The sequence below is a fragment of the Engystomops pustulosus genome, chromosome 4 (assembly GCF_040894005.1).
Source record: "Engystomops pustulosus chromosome 4, aEngPut4.maternal, whole genome shotgun sequence".
Classification (NCBI taxonomy): Eukaryota; Metazoa; Chordata; class Amphibia; order Anura; family Leptodactylidae; genus Engystomops; species Engystomops pustulosus.
In genome coordinates, this window is record NC_092414.1 from 200,295,117 (window position 1) to 200,318,677 (window position 23,561).

The following is a 23,561-nucleotide window of genomic DNA, read 5'->3' on the forward strand; positions in this document are numbered from 1 at the left end:
AGCGGTAACATGTACTATAGCGCAGCACAGCGGGCACCTCATAGCGGTAACATATACTATAGCGCAGCACAACGTACACCTCATAGCGATAACATATACTATAGCGCAGCACAGCAGACACCTCATAGCGGTAACATATACTATAGCGCAGCACAACGTACACCTCATAGCGATAACATATACTATAGCGCAGCACAGCAGACACCTCATAGCGATAACATATACTATAGCGCAGCACAGCGGGCACCTCATAGCGGTAACATATACTATAGCGCAGCACAGCGGACACCTCATAGCGGTAACATATACTATAGCGCAGCACAGCGGGCACCTCATAGCGGTAACATATACTATAGCGCAGTACAACGGACACCTCATAGCGGTAACATATACTATAGCGCAGCACAGCGGACACCTCATAGCGGTAACATATACTATAGCGCAGCACAGTGGGCACCTCATAGCGGTAACATATACTATAGCGCAGCACAGCGGGCACCTCATAGCGGTAACATATACTATAGCGCAGCACAGCGAACACCTCATAGCGGTAACATATACTATAGCGCAGCACAGCGGACACCTCATAGCGGTAACATATACTATAGCGCAGCACAGCGGACACCTCATAGCGGTAACATATACTATAGCGCAGCACAGCGGACACCTCATAGCGGTAACATATACTATAGCGCAGCACAACGGACACCTCATAGCGGTAACATATACTATAGCGCAGCACAGCGGACACCTCATAGCGGTAACATATACTATAGCGCAGCACAGCGGACACCTCATAGCGGTAACATATACTATAGCGCAGCACAGCGGACACCTCATAGCGGTAACATATACTATAGCGCAGCACAGCGGACACCTCATAGCGGTAACATATACTATAGCGCAGCACAGCGGACACCTCATAGCGGTAACATATACTATAGCGCAGCACAACGGACACCTCATAGCGGTAACATATACTATAGCACAGCGGGCACCTCATAGCGATAACATATACTATAGCGCAGCACAGGGGACACCTCATAGCGGTAACATATACTATAGAGCAGCACAGCGGACACCTCATAGCGGTAACATATACTATAGCGCAGCACAGCGGGCACCTCATAGCGGTAACATATACTATAGCGCAGCACAGCGGACACCTCATAGCGGTAACATATACTATAGCGCAGCACAGCGGGCACCTCATAGCGGTGACATATACTATAGCGCAGCACAGGGGACACCTCATAGCGGTAACATATACTATAGCGCAGCACAGCGGGCACCTCATAGCGATAACATATACTATAGCGCAGCACAGCGGACACCTCATAGCGGTAACATATACTATAGCGCAGCACAGCGGGCACCTCATAGCGGTGACATATACTATAGCGCAGCACAGGGGACACCTCACAGCGGTAACATATACTATAGCGCAGCACAGCGGGCACCTCATAGCGGTGACATATACTATAGCGCAGCACAGGGGACACCTCATAGCGGTAACATATACTATAGTGCAGCACACGGGACACCTCATGGCGGTAACATATACTATAGCACAGCACACGGGACACCTCATAGTGGTAACATATACTATAGCGCAGCACAGCGGACACCTCATAGCGGTAACATATACTATAGCGCAGCACAGCGGGCACCTCATAGCGGTAACATATACTATAGCATAGCACAGCGGACACCTCATAGCGGTAACATATACTATAGCGCAGCAAAGCGGACACCTCATAGCGGTAACATATACTATAGCGCAGCACAGCGGACACCTCATAGCGGTAACATATACTATAGCGCAGTACAACGGACACCTCATAGCGGTAACATATACTATAGCGCAGCACAGCGGACACCTCATAGCGGTAACATATACTATAGCGCAGCACAGCGGACACCTCATAGCGGTAACATATACTATAGCGCAGCACAGCGGACACCTCATAGCGGTAACATATACTATAGCGCAGCACAGCGGACACCTCATAGCGGTAACATATACTATAGCGCAGCACAGCGGACACCTCATAGCGGTAACATATACTATAGCGCAGCACAGCGGACACCTCATAGCGGTGACATATACTATAGCGCAGCACAGGGGACACCTCATAGCGGTAACATATACTATAGCGCAGCACAGCGGGCACCTCATAGCGGTGACATATACTATAGCGCAGCACAGGGGACACCTCATAGCGGTAACATATACTATAGTGCAGCACACGGGACACCTCATGGCGGTAACATATACTATAGCACAGCACACGGGACACCTCATAGTGGTAACATATACTATAGCGCAGCACAGCGGACACCTCATAGCGGTAACATATACTATAGCGCAGCACAGCGGGCACCTCATAGCGGTAACATATACTATAGCACAGCACAGCGGACACCTCATAGCGGTAACATATACTATAGCGCAGCACAGCGGACACCTCATAGCGGTAACATATACTATAGCGCAGCACAGCGGACACCTCATAGCGGTAACATATACTATAGCGCAGTACAACGGACACCTCATAGCGGTAACATATACTATAGCGCAGCACAGCGGACACCTCATAGCGGTAACATATACTATAGCGCAGCACAGCGGACACCTCATAGCGGTAACATATACTATAGCGCAGCACAGCGGACACCTCATAGCGGTAACATATACTATAGCGCAGCACAGCGGACACCTCATAGCGGTAACATATACTATAGCGCAGCACAGCGGACACCTCATAGCGGTAACATATACTATAGCGCAGCTCAGGGGACACCTCATAGCGGTAACATATACTATAGCGCAGCACTGGGGACACCTCATAGCGGTAACATATACTATAGCGCAGCACAGCGGGCACCTCATAGCGGTAACATGTACTATAGCGCAGCACAGGGGACACCTCATAGCGGTAACATATACTATAGCGCAGCACAGCGGACACCTCATAGCGGTAACATATACTATAGCGCAGCACAGCGGGCACCTCATAGCGGTAACATATACTATAGCGCAGCACAGCGGGCACCTCATAGCGGTAACATATACTATAGCGCAGCACAGCGGACACCTCATAGCGGTAACATGTACTATAGCGCAGCACAGCGGGCACCTCATAGCGGTAACATATACTATAGCGCAGCACAACGTACACCTCATAGCGATAACATATACTATAGCGCAGCACAGCAGACACCTCATAGCGGTAACATATACTATAGCGCAGCACAGCGGACACCTCATAGCGGTAACATATACTATAGCGCAGCACAGCGGGCACCTCATAGCGGTAACATATACTATAGCGCAGCACAGCGGACACCTCATAGCGGTAACATATACTATAGCGCAGCACAGCGGACACCTCATAGCGGTAACATATACTATAGCACAGCACAGCGGGCACCTCATAGCGGTAACATATACTATAGCGCAGCACAGCGGGCACCTCATAGCGGTAACATATACTATAGCGCAGCACAGCGGACACCTCATAGCGGTAACATATACTATAGCGCAGCACAGCGGGCACCTCATAGCGGTAACATATACTATAGCGCAGTACAGCGGGCACCTCATAGCGGTAACATATACTATAGCGCAGCACAGCGGACACCTCATAGCGGTAACATATACTATAGCGCAGCACAGTGGGCACCTCATAGCGGTAACATATACTATAGCGCAGCACAGCGGACACCTCATAGCGGTAACATATACTATAGCGCAGCACAGCGGTCACCTCATAGCGGTAACATATACTATAGCGCAGCACAGCGGACACCTCATAGCGGTAACATATACTATAGCGCAGCACAGCGGACACCTCATAGCGGTAACATATACTATAGCGCAGCACAGCGGACACCTCATAGCGGTAACATATACTATAGCGCAGCACAGCGGACACCTCATAGCGGTAACATATACTATAGCGCAGCACAGCGGACACCTCATAGCGGTAACATATACTATAGCGCAGCACAGCGGGCACCTCATAGCGGTAACACATACTATAGCGCAGCACAGCGGGCACCTCATAGCGGTAACACATACTATAGCGCAGCACTGGGGACACCTCATAGCGGTAACATATACTATAGCGCAGCACAGCGGGCACCTCATAGCGGTAACATGTACTATAGCGCAGCACAGGGGACACCTCATAGCGGTAACATATACTATAGCGCAGCACAGCGGACACCTCATAGCGGTAACATATACTATAGCGCAGCACAGTGGGCACCTCATAGCGGTAACATATACTATAGCGCAGCACAGCGGACACCTCATAGCGGTAACATGTACTATAGCGCAGCACAGCGGACACCTCATAGCGGTAACATATACTATAGCGCAGCACTGGGGACACCTCATAGCGGTAACACATACTATAGCGCAGCACAGCGGGCACCTCATAGCGGTAACATATACTATAGCGCAGCACAGCGGACACCTCATACCGGTAACATGTACTATCGCGCAGCACAGCGGGCACCTCATAGCGGTAACATATACTATAGCGCAGCACAGCGGACACCTCATAGCGGTAACATATACTATAGTGCAGCACAGCGGACACCTCATAGCGGTAACATATACTATAGCGCAGCACAGCGGGCACCTCATAGCGATCACATATACTATAGCACAGCACAGGGGACACCTCATAGCGGTAACATATACTATAGCGCAGCACAGCGAACACCTCATAGCGGTAATATATACTATAGCACAGCACAACGGACACCTCATAGCGGTAACATGTACTATAGCGCAGCACAGCGGACACCTCATAGCGGTAACATATACTATAGCGCAGCACAGCGGACACCTCATAGCGGTAACATATACTATAGCGCAGCACAGCGGGCGGGGAGGCTATTGTACACCTGGCGTGGCGCCAGAAGATCAATTAAACAGGATAAATCTGCCTCCTCTACCTGTGTTATGCATGTTAATAACAGGAACCTATTGATCTCGTAAGCAAATTCTAGGATCGATGGCCCCACAATGGTCGCAGGAGGCCATTAGTCACAGCACATGTTATCACAGAGGCCGAAATATATCACCCACCCAAGCAGGAGAATGATCACTAGGGGTCCTACTGCCGGAACCTCCACTGATCACTAGGGGTCCTACTGCTGTAACCTGCACTGATCACTAGGGGTCCTACTGCTGGAACCTGCACTGATCACTAGGGGTCCTACTGCTGGAACCTTTACTGATCACTAGGGGTCCTACTGCCGGAACCTCCACTGATCACTAGGGGTCCTACTGCTGGAACCTTCACTGATCACTAGGGGTCCTACTGCTGGAACCTCCACTGATCACTAGGGGTCCTACTGCTGGAATCTTCACTAATCACTAGGGGTCCTACTGCTAGAATTTCCACTGATCACTAGGGGTCCGTCATGTGCTTGCAAATTGTGGGTCCATTTATCTCTGTTCTGTCTGTCCCATTGAGTAGACGATTGACATGCAATTCCTTTAGGGAGACATAGGACCCCCATCCTTATTATTGTGGGGGTCTCTACAGTAGATAAGACAATTTAATGGAATATTGTTCATGGGACACCCCCTTTAAATAACCAATTCAGCTCTGCTACATAGACAAATGATACTCCAGGCTGATACAGCATCATTTTCCTTATGTGTAATATTAATATTGGAATTTATAATCAGGACCCCAGAGATGTGTCTGGCGCCCCCCGCGCCCCCCGCGCCCCCCACATCCGAGCTGCAGGATGGGTGATGTGTGACCGCGCGTTCTCCATGCAGATAGCGGCCACGTGCTGCCAATGCAGAGAAAGAGCCGGATTATTCTGCTGCGTCCTCTGGGAGGGAGGATGACTCAACATTGCTCAATCTGCAGCTTCGGGTCTCCATTGCAGCAGCTCTGGATCAGCCCACACACCGCCAGCCCACCAGGGCTATTCATCTACATGTCATCTCCATTTACCAGAGCTAATGCATTAACCCATGTGTGGCCAATATGATGTCACCGCATAAGTAAATGAATCTAGCAAAAAAAAAAATCCTCCATGAAGTCGTCTGGACACAAAGCAGATCCATTACATTATCAGAAGAAAAAGTAAAAATAGATTAAAATACAAAAAAACGGGATAAAAGGGATTTTGCCTTTTGGACTTTCCCTTATTTCCAGTGTTTGAGGGGTGTCCTGCCGGAGTCCCCGTTGTCAGTTTTAGTGAATGATCAAATTCCCTGCAGGAAAAATGAGGCATTCCATTATTCCTACTGAAATTAAAAGGGAACCTTTCACCAGATTTTACCAAGTTAAACTACTAGTCCCCTCAGGTTCGGGAATGAAATGTCCTTTCTCTTTTATGTTAAAGATCACCCATTTACCTATAAAAAGAATTTCCTCCAAAGTAATGTGAGAAGGAGCAGAAAAGAGTCATATTTCCCTGAGATGAGTCAAGTTTAGAGGCTGCAGAGGGAGTGTAATTTCAAACGTCGTAGAAACATGGTGTCATATTAAAGATATCAGGCTTGGGGTTGAGCTACAAAAACAGAGATGCAGGCAGCTTAAGACATGGGGCCACATTATTAATAAAGCAGTCTGTGCCAGAATACTGGCACAGACTGCACATGAATACATGTGTATCATAGACGGCGCATGTACCTTTAAATTACCGAAGTGATGAGCCGGATCAAGGTGGCACCTGAAGCTCCTTCCACGACCTCGTAATAGACCATTTAGAAGAAAAATCACTAAAAAAAATACTTGGCTTCTAGTGTGTTTTATATTCAGTGACTTGTACTTCGCCTCGGGGGCTCGGAGACACCTCCGCTGTGTTTGTTTTTACAGTGTGAACACGACTTCGAAGTCTCAGCTCTACGAAAGAGGATCGTCAGCTAAAGATAAACGTGCGATGTCTCTCTGACCTGACTTCATTCTCCTATAAATAAGAAGACAACATGTATTTACAGGGGATATTACCAGGAGATTGGCACTAAGTTTTTAACAAATTTCACCTAAAAACAATGAAACAAGAATAATAACATGACAGGAGCTGAATAGCAATGACCCGGGGAGCGCCCAATATAATATACCAAAGGGTTAACGCTTGGTCTTCTATGTAACCCACACAGGGCCGGATTAAGGGTGGTGGGGGCCCCGGGGCTCGAGCCCCAGGAGCCCTTTAATCCGGCCCTGAACCCACAGCTATATAGTATATACACATCCATAGAGGAGGAGGGATCTACTTGTGCAATTGGTAAAGCCATATGTATAGTCCTTATTGGAAAGCTGTCACCAGATTTTGCCCCATTAACTACTACCTCACTATGAAATAGTATGAAATAGTATATAGGGGATGGAATGTCCTTTCTAGAGTTCCCTCTTTGACATGAAATCTCACCCATTTACCTATAAAATAAATCTCCAAAGTCAAATGAAAATGAGCAGAGAAGAGTCATATTTCATCTGAAATGAGTCAAGTTTAGAGGCTGTAGGGGGGAAGTGTCAGGTCAGACACCCCTATTGTCGTTTCTGTAGCACCTTGAAACATGATTATAGTGTCATATTAAAGATAAGAATCTCTTCTTTCAGGGCACATCAGTCTTGTAATTCTGTGAGCTACAAAACCAGAGATACAGGCAGGGAAATAGGCAGGAATTGGATCTTTAGCTGCAGTTTGCAGTTCCAACTATGGCACACATTTAGTAATAGTAATATCTATACTAATGCAGCTGTGGATCGCATTTTCTTCGAGTTTCCCGACGATTTCCACATTGCGCCGCATTTAACGGGGGTTTTTGGCGCACACGATCGGATTTTGGCGCATCGGAGCCAGCTTTCACGTGACACAAATCTGGGGCCGTGGCTGTCAGACGATCCGACGGATTTGGACAACGCGCTGGACTTAACATTGCACTTACATACGCACTTACATACACCAGGAAGAAGAAGGTGAACTCCGGCGGACCTCAGCAGGGAAGTGACACATGCAGGATCTCAGGCGCACTATGTTGGTGAATCGCGCCGGACTTCATCTTCGTTGGACAGTCCGGATTGGGGATTGCGACAGGACCCCATTCTGTCCTCACATCTCTAGGTTTTGTAGGAGTGAATGTAATGGCTTCAGTTGTCAGATTGCCAGGTAGCATTGCTCTTCCTCATCTGTCAGGATATTGCTGATTATTGGTGGACATTACGGAGATAGAGGCTCCAGAGATCTATAGATGTATCATTGTATATTGTCCCAGGGCGTATTATCTATTGAGTCTCTGCCACCAATCACCCTGAAATATTCCAGATGTGCAATCTGTTAACACCATGTCATGAATAGGACCATCACATTGTGTAAAATCATTACCTACAGAGATACACGTGGGCTTCCACCTTCTTGCTGGTCTACATGATCTTGTCTTCACATGTGTCTTGTCTTCTACTTCATCTTGTCTTAAGGTATGTCTTGTCTTCTACTTCATCTAGTCTTCACGTGTATCTTGTCTTCTACTTCATTTTGTCTTCACGTGTATCTTGTCTTCTACTTCATCTAGTCTTCACGTGTGTCTTGTCTCCTACTTAATCTTGTCTTCAATTATGTCTTGTCTTCTACTTGATCTAGTCTTCACATGTGTCTTGCCTTCTACTTGATCTAGTCTTCACATGTGTCTTGTCTTCTACTTCATCTTGTTTTCATGTGTGTCTTGTCTTCAACTTGATCTTGTCTTCACATGTGTCTTGCCTTCTACTTGATCTAGTCTTCACGTGTGTCTTGTCTTCTACTTCATCTAGTCTTCACGTGTGTCTTGTCTTCTACTTCATCTAGTCTTCACATGTGTCTTGTCTTCTACTTCATCTTGTTTTCATGTGTGTCTTGTCTTCTACTTGATCTAGTCTTCATGTGTGTCTTGTCTTCTACTTGATCTTCTCTTCTTGAGAACAGGAGTTCACAGAGACTGGTAAATGGAGAGTTTTCCGAGTATGCTCAGCCACTCTCCATTATTGTCTTTGGGAGAAACTTTCAGCACTTCCACCAATGTGAATGTAGAGTCGCCATGGGACTGGGGTCAGGGCAGATAAATGTAGGTCCCACTGGTGAGACCTGCACCAGTCATGTATTTATGACATATCTTTCGGATATGTACCTGAGTTGTGAATACCCCTTTAAGACCCAGATACTTGTGGTCTACACACACATGTTCCTTATGCAACAGCAGATATATCCATATTGGAAGACATGCAATAGATTGAGACCCTAGACATCCTGAGCTACTGTAGCTTAACCTTAAAGGTGGCCATTCCCTCCGCAACCCAAATAGCAAAACCCAAGCCCTGCCTGTATTTGTTGAATCTACCTTGTACTCAGATATGGTAAAGATGATCCCACACAATTTTTTGTAGGAAATGTAGTAGATGTTGTCAAATATTTTTAGAACTTGACTTAGAATTATTGTTATTTGAGGTATGAGGTCTTGTTTCTTGCAGGATGGGACATAGTAGATTTAGACAGTAGATTTTTTTTTTTTTTTTACAAACCTGCCCCAAATCTATGCTTACAACTGGATATGCCCTTTTAAATCTGGAGGGAGATTTTCTTTTTTTTAATTAATTTCAACAACATTTACTGGTCCTGTTACATGTTAACTTTATCCTGCAAAACAACAGGATTGTGGTGATAAAACATGTGTTTAGCTTTTCAGGTGTATTATTGGTTTTGGACAATAAAAAACACAATAAAAAAATATTGTTTTCTGTGTTGATGCATTACAACAGCCAGAACTATTTTTTTTTCCATTTATTGTACTTGTTTTTTGTGGGATGACCTGACTTTTTTACTCTATATTATGTAATAATCAATTTTTTTCAGTTTTCAGGGACCAGGCACCATTTATTGTTTAACATGGATGAATTAGATCATTTTTAACTCCACATCTTGCAACGAATATACTGAAACTATAATGAAAAAGAGATTTTGTTCTGTTTTTCAAAAATTGTGTTTTTCATGTTTTATAGACCCATTATAAAACTACACATGTTAAACCTTTAGGGCTCATCATAGATCACCCATCAGCACCCCCTGATCTTTGAGGGGGCACTAAACCCTCATTGATTAATAGAGAGCCCCCTTCCCTCTATCTAATCACATAGATGCCACAGATAGTGACTTTGGCATCTTAGGGGTTAGGGATTGAAGATGTTTTTCTAACTATCCCTTCCGGTCCATACTCCGCACAAACTTTGGTTGACTCATTTATGGTCCCATATCTGGTAACCCAATAGCAGAAGAGTTTTGGGCTGATTTCCATTCAAATACTTCTGCTGGATGCTCCAAATTACTGTAAACTTTCCTTCTTGTGGCCCAGTATGAAAGGATATGAATGCATTGTACTCCTACAATCTTCTTCTATCATCCCTGGCACAATACACGGGGATAATCAATGTAGATGTGAGACTGTGCCGGTGCGGGCAGGTACATCTCTATGAAGCCCCCGGTGAAGCCCCCAGCACTAGACGCAGAATAGAGAAAATCACTTTCCATGTCGCTGTCACATTTTACCCTGAAGCCAATTCTTTTAACAAGGAACAAATCCTGTCAGCGAGCGCTCGAGGTGTCACCGACTGAGCAGTTCATTATTCCGTCTTTCAGTACATCTACTTATTCTAAGAGAGAAGAGGACGTGTGCTGCCGAGTTATAATCCTCATCTGTTTTATGCAGGATTACAGAATATTATATGATCGCTGCTGCCTGGGGATAACAGCGCCACCATGGGTGAAGTCTGGTATTACAGTTCAGGACATGGGGATGCACTGCTATACCACACATGACCTGTGTACAGGGGTGGCGCTGTACAAATGCCTATGCTGTTTACCTCCCCCTACTCTTTTTGATAGGTTGGCACCGGGCACGAGCCCCTTCACGCTCCTACATGCCCACTTGGTGTGGAGGAAGTGTAAAATAGTCACAAATCCTGGTGTTGCGACTACTTCAGGGCGTGTACCCCCATGTACGAGCTCTGATACATCCCATACTTTGTCTGTTTTTATCTTCCCAATAACTCTGTAAATGATGTATATGACCGCTAAATATCTGCATTAGCTGTCTCTGTGTATATAGCACATATATCTCTGTGTATATAGAACATATATCTCTGTGTATATAGCACATATATCTCTGTGTATGTAGCACATATATCTCTGTGTGTATAGCACATACACTCACCGGCCACTTTATTAGGTACACCATGCTAGTAACGGGTTGGACCCCCTTTTGCCTTCAAAACTGCCTCAATTCTTCGTGGCATAGATTCAACAAGGTGCTGGAAGCTCCTCAGAGATTTTGGTCCATATTGACATGATGGCATCACACAGTTGCCGCAGATTTGTCGGCTGCACATCCATGATGCGAATCTCCCGTTCCACCACATCCCAAAGATGCTCTATTGGATTGAGATCTGGTGACTGTGGAGGCCATTTGAGTACAGTGAACTCATTGTCATGTTCAAGAAACCAGTCTGAGATGATTCCAGCTTTATGACATGGCGCATTATCCTGCTGAAAGTAGCCATCAGATGTTACAGGGTACATTGTGCTCATAAAGGGATGGACATGGTCAGCAACAATACTCAGGTAGGCTGTGGCGTTGCAACGATGCTCAATTGGTACCAAGGGGCCCAAAGAGTGCCAAGAAAATACTCCCCACACCATGACACCACCACCACCAGCCTGAGCCGTTGATACAAGGCAGGATGGATCCATGCTTTCATGTTGTTGACGCCAAATTCTGACCCTACCATCCGAATGTCACAGCAGAAATCGAGACTCATCAGACCAGGCAACGTTTTTCCAATCTTCTACTGCCCAATTTCGATGAGCTTGTGCAAATTGTAGCCTCAGTTTCCTTCTCTTAGCTGAAAGGAGTGGCACCCCGTGTGGTCTTCTGCTGCTGTAGCCCATCTGCCTCAAAGTTGGACGTACTGTGCGTTCAGAGATGCTCTTCTGCCTACCTTGGTTGTAACGGGCGGCGATTTGAGTCACTGTTGCCTTTCTATCAGCTCGAACCACTCTGCGCATTCTCCTCTGACCTCTGGCATCAACAAGGCATTTCCGCCCACAGAACTGCCGCTCACTGGATGTTTTTTTCTTTTTTGGACCATTCTCTGTAAACCCTAGAGATGGCTGTGCGTGAAAATCCCAGTAGATCAGCAGTTTCTGAAATACTCAGACCAGCCCTTCTGGCACCAACAACCATGCCACGTTCAAAGGCCTCAAATCACCTTTCTTCCCCATACTGATGCTCGGGAGAACTGCAGGAGATTGTCTTGAACTTGTCTACATGCCTAAATGCACTGAGGTGCCGCCATGTGATTGGGTGATTAGAAATTAAGTGTTAACGAGCAGTTGGACAGGTGTACCTAATAAAGTGGCCGGTGAGTGTATATATCTCTGTGTATATAGCACATCTCCTCTATGTACTCACAGATATATGGATATGACCCTGAATCACTATACACATTGCTGCCATCTCTCCGCACTGAGCGGCTGAATGATATGATTATCAATTACAGCAATTATCTGCTAAGACAGAGCGGCTGCAATGTCACTCACTGGACCTCTCCTGGGTGACATTACTCACCTCCCAGCCATAGCCAGAGGTAGCAGTGACCCCAATATAGTATAATAGGTGGGGTAAGATGTAGCAGTGACCCCAATATAGTATAATAGGTGGGGGGCAGATGTAGCAGTGGCCCCCAATGTAGTATTATAGGTAGTATTATGTAATCTGCGGAGAGGGATATAATGATGCGCTGGCGCACTACAAGGGCGCGTCCATGTGTTTCTGGCCGTGATGCAGCATCTTAGATTCCAGCAGAGGTTGCATTGTTCTGGGAAGTGATGAGGTCACCTCCTCTCTGTGACATTGAGAATATTTCTGGATATATTACAGCAGATCTGCAGGGACCGCACCCTCCTGTGTACAGCCCTGGACTCACCAGCGCCCCCCCCCCCCTCCCCCCGCCTAATACCAGACCCTTCTCATCAGGTTAATGTCTCCAGTCACACCACAAGCTGCGGACACCTATGAGAATTACTCCCAATATACATGGGTGACCCTAAACCCTCTGCTGTTGGGGCGAGCTACAGAACGGCGCCCCCTCTGCCCCATCCAGTAGTAATATATCAGGTTATTTGTTTAGTCAGTGGGTCATAAAATTGCCCCATACATAGACCTGGCATGTGTACAAGAGAGGCCCCGGGGGCTAATATATTTAAAACTGGCTGACATTTGAGGAAAATTTAGCTCCAATCAATTTTGACCACACCCATTTTCCAGGAAGCCACACCCATTTGTACAAGTCATAAACAATATCTGCTGTACAGCAATGATATTTGTGGAAATAATGTTCAAATTTAAAGGAATTATCTATTATGCTTTTTTTTATAAACAGCGCCACACAGATCCACAGGTTGTGCCCGGTACTGCAGCACAGTCCTATCCTCCTTAATGTAACCGAGCTGCATTACCTGACACATCCTACAGATAGGTGTGGCGCTGTGTCTAGCCATATTTTTTAATTTTGTATAATTCTGGCAGGAGACTATTAGTCGTGTAATTATATAATGAAACCTTAAAGGAAATCTACCATCAAAATCCATCAGGGACACTTAATGATAGCTCCAGGCACCGTGACTGTGGTAAACTTCTTATATTTGTTCCTTCCTTTCTTCCTTTTAAAATCAATGTTTAAAATTATTCTAATACGCTAAAAGTGCATTGGGGGTGTTACCATAACCTCCTCAGTGCTGCAGCTTCAAAGGCTGTTTTACTGTCTCACCCTCCCCCGTCTCCCTCAGCACTTCCCCCTGTCTTTGGCTGCTGTGATCTCAAAGCAGCAGGGAGTTTTAGAACACAGTGGGAGGGGGAAGTGTTCCTGCACAGTGTAACAGCCTGTGAAGCTATTGCACTGATGGGCTCTGTAACATACCCAGGAGCCCTTTAAGCTCATAGGCATAAATTATAAAGTTGATTTTAGAAGGAAGGAGACCATGGATAATAAATATAAGAAGATTATTACAGTCACGGTGCCTGGATCTATGAGTCTATGAGTAAGTATCCCTGCTTTATTGGGCTTGATTTTGATGGTAGATTTCCTTTAAACGTAGCACCATTAATTAAGCTTATGTCCTTACCCCCTGTGACCTTCCTAGAGGAGAGGTCCCCTGCTCAGCACCCAGTTTTTTCACTAGACTGGAGAGCACCTACAAAAAGTGACTTGTAATACCACATTTCACCAGCGGCGGACGATCACTGATCGCCGATCATTCTGATTAGTCAGTATAGGGGTTGCCCCTTGCTTGTATTAGGTAAAGCAAATCATGTGGCTCCATTTTGGTTAAGGAAGACATAAGAGTGCATTCACTGTACACTGCCATGGACTATGTCAGTGCTATTGCAATGCTGAAGAATACAGAATGTTGTGATCCAATCAGAACTCAGCTTTCATTTCCCCACAGCTGTTTATAAATTTAAATCTGAGCTCTGATTGGTTTCCATGGGCAACAAGAATAGTTTTACTTCAGTCACTTCTGATAAATCTCCCCCATCTTGTCTCAATAACATCCATAACAATAAAGGGTCCTCATTGCTGACATTGATTCATTGAACACAGTGGTGTTCCTGGCCTTATGCCGAAACACTATAAAAAGGGGAGCAGCACCAAATCAGAGCTCAGGACCCTTCATCGTCATGGTCAGACTTCAGAGATTAGGCATCACGTGACATACAGGAATGCCCCTTTAAGCGCCTCATAGGGACAATATTGTGTCTTTAAGGAACAACAAACAATTATTAGTAATTCCCTTCCTCTCCTACTGGGAGTTGTAGTTGTTCTAAAGAGCTGCAGATCCTCAATGAGATCATATTCCATGGAATTTAAAGGAGATGTATTATGAAAGGGAATCTGACCGTAGTCCTTGATAGAGTTGTAAAGCGCTACGGAATCTGATATATATATATATAGTTATTATTATTATAGAGTATATAGACCATATGGGGTCACCATATGGGTCTGTAAGAATTCGCTCCATTGTGTATATAATCGCGTCCATGTAATATTACATTTCAGCTGATGGTTTGTATCCCTCTCCCCGCACCCCCTTTAGGACATAGGGGGGGTCAGCTATATCTGATTTGGACGCCCACATCACGTAAATTTTACAAACATTTATATGGATTTTTTTTTAACAATTCCTAAGAAAAAGACTCCACATTGGGGTGTCGTCTGCTATATATCTGAGGACCCACCGGAGGATCCTCTGCTTCTCCGGTGGGCCAGTCCGACACTGGTATAGTAGCATGCTACAGAGCTAAAGGAACTTCATGTGCTGCCATATGGTGCTCATCGGAGGATATATCACCAAACTATTCCCCCCTTAGAGCATAGACAACAGGGACGGTACTGTACCCTAAAACATGTCTGCCCCTTTACCCCACCGAGGGTAGTGTGTGGTATTGCAAGTAAACGTGCAATTTTTGGAAGTAAGAAGCCTCAGAAGACCTGTGAAAACTTCTATAGTCTTCAGTAAAATTGGAGGGGTGATATGGAGGTACAAGGCGATGAATGAGAGAGAAGATTTTACGTTCATATATTACATTATAGACATTTTTTTTATTACGGTGTAAACTTTTTAAATGCAAAAAGAAGTTTGATTGGTTGGGGTCCTGGTGCCGAGCCCCCAAAATGATTGAAACCAAGGGGTTCGTGTTGTGCCTCTTTTATCTAGTATTATATACATTGTACGATTCCCCCTAAGCACCCAGTGATTGGTGGGGGGTCAATGACGGGTACAATAAGACACAAGTCACCGAATTCCAATATGACCTTTTTTATTGAGCAAAGTTTTGCTTTGACATAAACTGACAGCAAGTTGTGTCCGATCTCCTCCAGGTTCTCCCATGACCTGCAGTCTATTAATTGCACCAGTGAGGTAAACATAAGGATAGGTTCATTTTTTTAAGGCGAGAAAACATCCGTTTCCTGGTCCCCTCCCCCGTCTTTTTATTTTTTGGCTCAGTTGGTTCTTTTGCATATTTCAGGACTCTCGAGGGTCTTGACCCCTTACCCTGACCCACAACAACTTAGGAAACCCTCAACTCTGTTCTTTCTTTAACAAATCATGCAGTGGGTTGTACTTAAATTTTTTTTTAGGGGGGGGGGGTGGATTTTTTTTAGTTTTGTGAATTCCCCAAGTTGTGTGGGAGGGGCACGTCTGTAGCTTGCATGCATTTCCCCGCCCCCGAGTATTGCACAGGTAATAATACAGTGTCTGGAGCCCCCACCCCACGAGAGAACCCCTTCTGCTAGAAGCCCATTAGAAGCTGTCACTTTACATGCAGTTTATCTTATGGCTTTTCAGTCCTGCTGCTTGCTGGAAGTGCTTGGTCTACGCTCTCACTTATCTTCTGCTACTTCCTTTACTGCATGTGAAGTGACTTTTTCCACCTTCTTTGTGGTCACAGACTTCTCCTGGACGGTGTCCTCTTGTTTCTCCACCTTCTGGGTGACCGTCACAGACTTGGTGATGTATTTGGTTCCATCGTCTCCTTCGCTGGTAGTGGTCTCAATCTTTTTGGTGATGACAACAGTTTGCTGGCTTTTGGCTTTATCGTCTGAGGGGCTGTCATCGAGACCATTGGTGACTACACCTTTGTCTTCACTCTCTTCCTTCTCTTCATGTACATCTCCATTTACTGCTGTGTCTTCCTTCCCATCCTCCCTGGGGCTGTTGGCCTCTGCTTCTTCTTCCTCTTTCACTTCTTCTCTCTCGGTTCCTACAGAAGCTGCCTTAGATGCCGGGATGATCTCCTCCACACTTTTCTCTTCAGGAGACTCTGCCTTTTCCTCTTCTGTTTCAGCTTCCTTCTCCTCCCCAGCACCTTCCTCTTCTTTGGCCTCTCCTTCCTCTCCCTCACCCTCTTCCTTCTCCTCATCTGTTCCTGCTTTCTCTTCTTGCTGTTCTGAGCTTTCATCTGCTGCTCCCTCTTCTGCCTCCTCTTCCTCTCCAGCCTTTTCCTCTGTTTCTTCCTCTTCTTTCTCACCCTCCTCCTCCTCACCACCCTCCTTCTCCTCCTCTGCTTCCTTCTGTATCTTCTTTTCTACCTTTATCTCCTGTACTGTTGTTTTTACTCTTACAATCTTAGTTTCTACAAAAGGCTCTTCTACTACTTCATCCTCTTGTGTATCCTCAGCAGCCTGCTCCTCTGCCTCCTGTTCTCCTTCTGCTTCCTGCTCACCCTCGGCCTCCTTCTCCCCTTCTTCTTCCTGCTCACCCTCGGCCTCCTTCTCCCCTTCTTCTTCCTGTTCTCCTTCTGCCTCCTGCTTTCCTTCATCCTCCTTTTCCCCTTCTGCCTCCTGTTCTGTTTCTTCTTCCTTCTCTGTTTCTCCTTCAGCTCCTTCTTCCCCTTCTCCCTCCCCACCTTCTACCTCAGCTTCAGCTTCTTCTGCTCCTTCTTCCTCTCCCTCATCTTCTCCCTTTTCACCTTCTTCTTCCTCCGCCTTTCCTTCCTCCTCTTCTCCTTCACCCTCTTCTTCTCCTTCCTCAGCTTTAACTTCTTCTTCCTGTTCTGTTTCTCCTTCTGCTTTCTCTTCTTCTTCACCTTCCTCTTTTTCCCCCTCTTCTTCTACCTCTTCCTCTGCTTTATCTCCTTCCTCCTCTTCCTCACCCTTTTCTTCCTCTTCTTCAGCTTCCTCTTCCCCCTTTTCCTCTTCTCCTTCCTCTCCCTCTTCCTCCTTTTCCTCTCCCTCTTCTTCCTCCTCCCCAGGAGCTGCTGCCTGTACAGAAGATTCTACTGCTGCTACAATCTCCTCTTCAACCTGATCCTCTACCTCTTCCTCTTCCTTGTCCTCCTCCCCTTCCTCTGCCTGTTCCTCTTCTTCCTCCATAAGCCCTGATGCAAACTCCTCTGCCATAGCTGCCAATGCTGCCTCCATATCTAACCTGTCATCTTCAACTTTGGTTTCCTCAATGATCTCCTCAACAAACTTGTGCTGCACTTTGACTCTAGGGGGCTCTGCTCGTGACTGCTGTACTCTGGTGGAGGTTATGGTAATGGGGGCTTGCCTGTGCGGAGCTGGGGGTCCTGAAGGTAGGCTAGAGAAGGAGCTGAAGCGAGTTTCTTCTCCTTCAAGGAGTTTCCTGTTGAGATAAGAAATGAAATATAATAAAATGATATACATAAACACTTCTGATAAAACAATGTACTTTACTCTTCTATATTATATGAATACTTGTAGGAACTGAAAAATGAGACTTTAAACCTTGCACAAACAAAACCACTGGGAGGTCAATAACATTGTAAAAATTATCATATAATAACTTTTTACTGCAACTATCCTGACAGATGTAGAAGAGCTGACTTCACTTTTTTGGACACTGTAAAATCTGACATCTTTAGGAGTTGTGCCAATGACAAACTCAGCTCCTCTCCAGTTTGGTTATTCAATGTCAAATTCATCCTTACTCTCTCCCCCCAATAGGTTGGGGGTCATCTTCATGCTATTTCTATGAAACTTTTTTACCTCCATACTTTTATTAAGGGACACTAATGTTATACAGGGATAGTATTCCAGGACTGTTATTCTCTCTTGTAATTCCTCTCCCACAATCTGGGATGTGGAGGTTTCCTCCTGCCTCTGCAGAGCTATTAATATTCTGCTGGCTCTGCCCTTGTACCTGTATGCAGCAATTTCTATATCCAGAGCCATCTTGACATTGAGCAGGTCCTGGTATTCTCTCAGGTGACGGGACATTTCCCATTTTGTTCCTCTCAGCTCATTGTCCAGCTGTTGGATGGTGTCCTACAGGAAGAAGAGATTTTGGAGAGAGTTATTGTACATTGCTGACCCTCAGTGACATCTATCTCATCCTGCAGCAGCTCTGTACACTTGCACTGTCATACTGCAGCACATCCAGCCCCACCTCCTGCAGCAAAACCTAAACAGGGCACTTATTTATTCTGTCCCACTGAGATCCATTACATCTCACCGACCCCCACCCCACACAATATACTTGCAGACTTGCATTGTCACTGCGCCACACCCAGCCACACTGCGTCACTTTCCACCTTGTACTGCGCCACTCCCCCATAGAAGGAACCACACTGCGTCACTAAGGCAAAACCGCACCACACCCCCTACACGTGTGAATGCAGAACTTGCAGACCCTGCACCCTAAGACCACCGCATGTCACCCATAACACACCCACCCACCCTGGAGGAATCAATGCATCTCATGGGTAGAAGGTAAGTGATTGTCGAGTGTGTCAATGTGACAGTGTTATAAAATGTTGCACCATTAACTACTTCTTATCCTGGACACCTTGCAGCCCTCTCCTGGATTGCATCCAACCCCGACAATTGCTCCATGAACTGCTTCTTTCTATATTGCACTATGGGGGTCCCCTTCCTATATTACAATTACATTCAACACCCTGGATAACTCCTCGCTATAATATTACTTCCTAATCGGAAAATTTTATGTGGTCAGCAGGAAATCTCCTTCCTATCCCCAAAAACTACCCCATGGACTCCCTCTTTGCAGTTCCGACAATTGCTGCTTGTACAACTTCACCTAATTCTTCATAATTCCCGACAATTACATCCAGCTCCCGGCATAACAACCCCGACAATACAATGTAGTCGCATGGACAGTTCCTAGAACCATGGACAGTTCCTTACCATATCCAATTTAGCCCTTCAAGCCTATAAGCAGCTTCTTCTTATATTAACCCTATCCCCAACAATTACACCCAGCACCCTGGATAGTTCCTTGCTTTATTACTTCTAACCCAGGTAGTGTCATGTAGTCGGCAGGACAGCTCCTTCCTGTCATAGCATCATGGACAGCTCCTTACCATATTCCAGACATTTCAGATTAACCCTGTCAGCAGTTTTTTCTTATATTTCTACAATTCCCCAAAATTGCTCCTAGCACTAGCGGACAACTTCTTATAGCATTGCTCCAAACCCCCGACAATTGCTCCTAGCACCCTGGACAGCTCCTTACTATATTACATCTATATTATCTATATTTTTTTTCCAACCCCCACAATTGCTCCCATCCCCATGCACACAGTATGTATTATGTGCACTTACCTGGTAACTGGCCAAGTCATGGTTGTGTCTCTCCTCGATGTCATTGAGTTGTCTCTCCAGTGACTCTTTGGTTCCTTTGACAGACTCCAGCTCTACAGTTTTGCTGTGCAGCTGCCTCCTGTACTCTGCTAGCTCCTCTTTGGCAGACCTGATGGCTTCTTTATTCTGTTCTGCAGCTTCGGTCAGCTTGACATACCTATTTTTAAAGATCTCCTCTGTCTGGACCATGTTGTTGTTGGAGTGACCTTCTAGCTGGGAGCGGATTTCCCTCAGGGCTGAGGCCAGGTCGGTCTTCTGGAAGTCTTTCCTCTCTACTGTGATATGGGAGGCCTGGATCTGGGCCAGTAGTTCTCCAACTTCTTCTTCATGGTTGTTCTTGAGGAAGGCAATCTCTTCTTGCAAGGACTGGACCTTCTTGTCCAACTCCACCTTTATCAAGGAGGTGTCGTCAATGTCCTTCTTCATGGCCCTGATGGTGACCTCTGTTTCATCCCTTATCCTGACCTCATCTTCATACCTGTCTTTCAGCCTCTGGAGATCTTCTTCAAGGTGTTCAGAGTCTAAAAGGATCTGAGCTTTGTCATGGTTGACATGTTCCAAGTTAGATCTCAACTCTCTCAGCTCTTGTTCGTAGATCTCACCCAGCTGACTGTAGCCACTCTGCTTTTGTCGGAGGGCCTGAATTTCTGCTTCAATCTCCTTGTTCTGCTGCTCCAGGTAATGGACCTTCTCGATGTAACCAGCAAAGCGGTCGTTGAGTCCTTGCAATTGCTCCTTCTCGCTGGATCTGACTTGCTTGAAGTCACCATTGTAGGCAGTGGACTGACTAACATCCAAGCTGTCACCAGAGCTGAACCCTCTGGGTGCTGCCAGGGTGCTCCTCTTATAGGAGGAGGAGATGGTGCTAGGGGAGTTTCTGGACCAGCTCTGAGACCTGAAGCCACTGGATGGAGAACTGCTTGTCCTTGAGTAGCTGGTCCTGATCTCAGCCATCCTCCTATAAGAGGGGTTACCTAATGTATCCAGAGAGTAGCTCATGCTGGAAGACTTTCTAGTGTGTGTGTGGCTCACAGCAGAGGATATGCTCTCTCCTGTCCTTTATATACCCAGGGAAGAGAAGCTAACACGGCAGGAACCAGCTCCCTGCTCCCTGATTGATCTGCTTGAGGATGGGAGTGGTTGTCCTGGCCCTCCACGTGGGGTGAGCTTTCCCTGGTTTAATGTGCAGCCTACCCCTCCCCCCTTTCAGTGTGCAGCAGAGAGCTGTTCTGGATGGAGCTTGGAGGAACAAATCTCTCCAGCCCTTCCCTAAAACAAGATGTGCACACTATACGCGTATACCCTTCACAGTGCTTATACCTTTACATATACATACATTGCATGTTGTACTTTATATATTGTATATATATCTGCATGAACTTTCTATAATATCCATTTCTCTAGCACAGTTTGCATATAGTGTATGATGTGATGTAGAAGGGACGTCTCCATCCTGTCCTTGTCCTACTCAATGACATCCTTCAGCACCATGGACAGGGACACTGTCTTCCCAGCATCGCCCATACATTGCAGGGCTCCTGTCTTATCATTTGTAACACATGGCAGCTATTGATCCGCAGACTGCTGCAGCATGTTTCCTCCAAAGCAGATGTGGGTGTTCTGGACAGAGAAGTCATCAGTCCTAACCCACCCATGTGCAGTCACCCAGTGCCATAAGTCACCCATGTCCTGGTATCACCTGTCCTCCAGATCAATGACTTTCCACCTAACACAAGTATCAGTGTGTGAGGTATAGACAGATGGGACTTGTCCTTGTAAGGACCACTCCAGATAAGTCCTCACTGGCCGCACTACATGACAGACAGATACATTGTTGCAGTAATTTAGTGTCTAATGTTCCTTTGCTTAATATAGAACACAATATGATATTGTATTGCATTTAGATCCCATCTACTTATACATTCTACTGTTCTATATTAGGTTCTGTTCAGCACGAAAAGCAAATACTTAACCCAACAAAAATATAATCCCAAATCTCAAAAGGTGATTTTAGGTGATTTTTGGGCTGCATTGACATGCCATAGATTTGTTAATGTGTAATGGGATGTGCAGATATGACATGTGCTTGCTGCCTAACCCCATTCACATGACTGGAACTGACTTTTATTGTCTCCAACATATCTTCCATGTGTGAACATGACACTTTAATGCTTCACTTTTACAGAATCTCTATAGAAACTTAAAGGGGATGACAAATACTGGGGAGTTGATACAGGAAGGTGTCCAGTTCAGGATCCTCATCCAGGAACATAGACACAGATATCTTTATATGAAGGACATGTGTGTATGGAAGGGATTGCTCATTGGTTTCTTGGACAGCAGTGTAATGCTTCCTATTTCCTGAAGTGGCGCTGCAGGACAATGGAGAGTTTGCTGCTGGTTTCCCCCATAGATTGTAGCTGAGTTCTGGGGGTCCCTGTAATGTGTACAATGTATATATCAGTGGTATACTTACTGTAGACTTAAGGTTCTCACCCAAGGAAGTGATAGGGTAAGTCTGTTCATCTCTGTACTGTACAGTGTTATGTATTATCCTTGGAAATCTGTGTTATAATAGCTTGTGTGATATTAGTAGCTGCAGGACTGTGATCTATGGATTTATATTGCAAGACAGTACTTGGGGCTGTGTGTCCTCAAATAACTGTGTTATGTGCTCTCTGCAGGCAGTGTCAGATATCAGCCCTGGATATATGTGTAATCATGCCTTTGTATATGGTGTTAGTAGCAGCAGGACTGTGAAATATGCATTGATATTCTAAGATTACGGCTTCTTCAAGTGAGTTGGGGATGTATCATCACACTGCTGTGTTCTGTGCTCTCTGCAAGCAGTGTTCCTGGAGAGACATGTAATCATACTTGTGTGTGTTGTTAATAGCAGCAGAACTGTAAAATATGCATTCATATTCTAAGATAGCAGCTTCTCCAAGTGCAATGGGGGTGTGTCCTCACACTGCTGTGCTCTGTGCTCTCTGCAGGCACTGTTAGGTATTTTCCCTTAAGATTTGTACATTTATGAAAAATGGATTTGTATTGCAGGACAGTACTGGGGTGTGTCCTCACACTGCTGTGCTCTGTTTTCTCTGCCTATAGTGTCAGGTAGCAGTCCTGGAGAGATGTGTCATTATGCCATGTACTGTATATGTTGTTAGTAGCAACATTTCTATTCTAAATTTGCAGCATCTCCAAGTGCAGTGGGATTGTTTCCTCACACTGCTGTACTCTGTGCTATCTGCAGGCACTGTTAGGTATTGTTTCTGGAGAGATCTGGAATCATACATGTTGTATTTCACAGGGCTGTGGTTTTATATTTCAGGACAGTACTGGGGAATGATCCTTACACTGCTG

The 23,561-nt window shown here is 45.6% G+C and overlaps 1 protein-coding gene across 1 annotated transcript; it reads right to left on the reverse strand.

Annotated features, from left to right (window-relative positions):
• Positions 1 to 15,872: 15,872 nt before the first annotated feature.
• Positions 15,873 to 21,260, reverse strand: NEFM (neurofilament medium chain). Its single transcript, XM_072149411.1, has 3 exons — positions 20,157 to 21,260; positions 18,736 to 18,860; positions 15,873 to 18,198 (listed from the first exon to the last, which is right to left on the reverse strand). Exons 1-3 carry the CDS (start codon positions 21,192 to 21,194, stop codon positions 16,455 to 16,457), a joined length of 2,907 nt encoding a protein of 968 aa, XP_072005512.1. The 5' UTR covers positions 21,195 to 21,260; the 3' UTR covers positions 15,873 to 16,454.
• Positions 21,261 to 23,561: the final 2,301 nt, after the last annotated feature.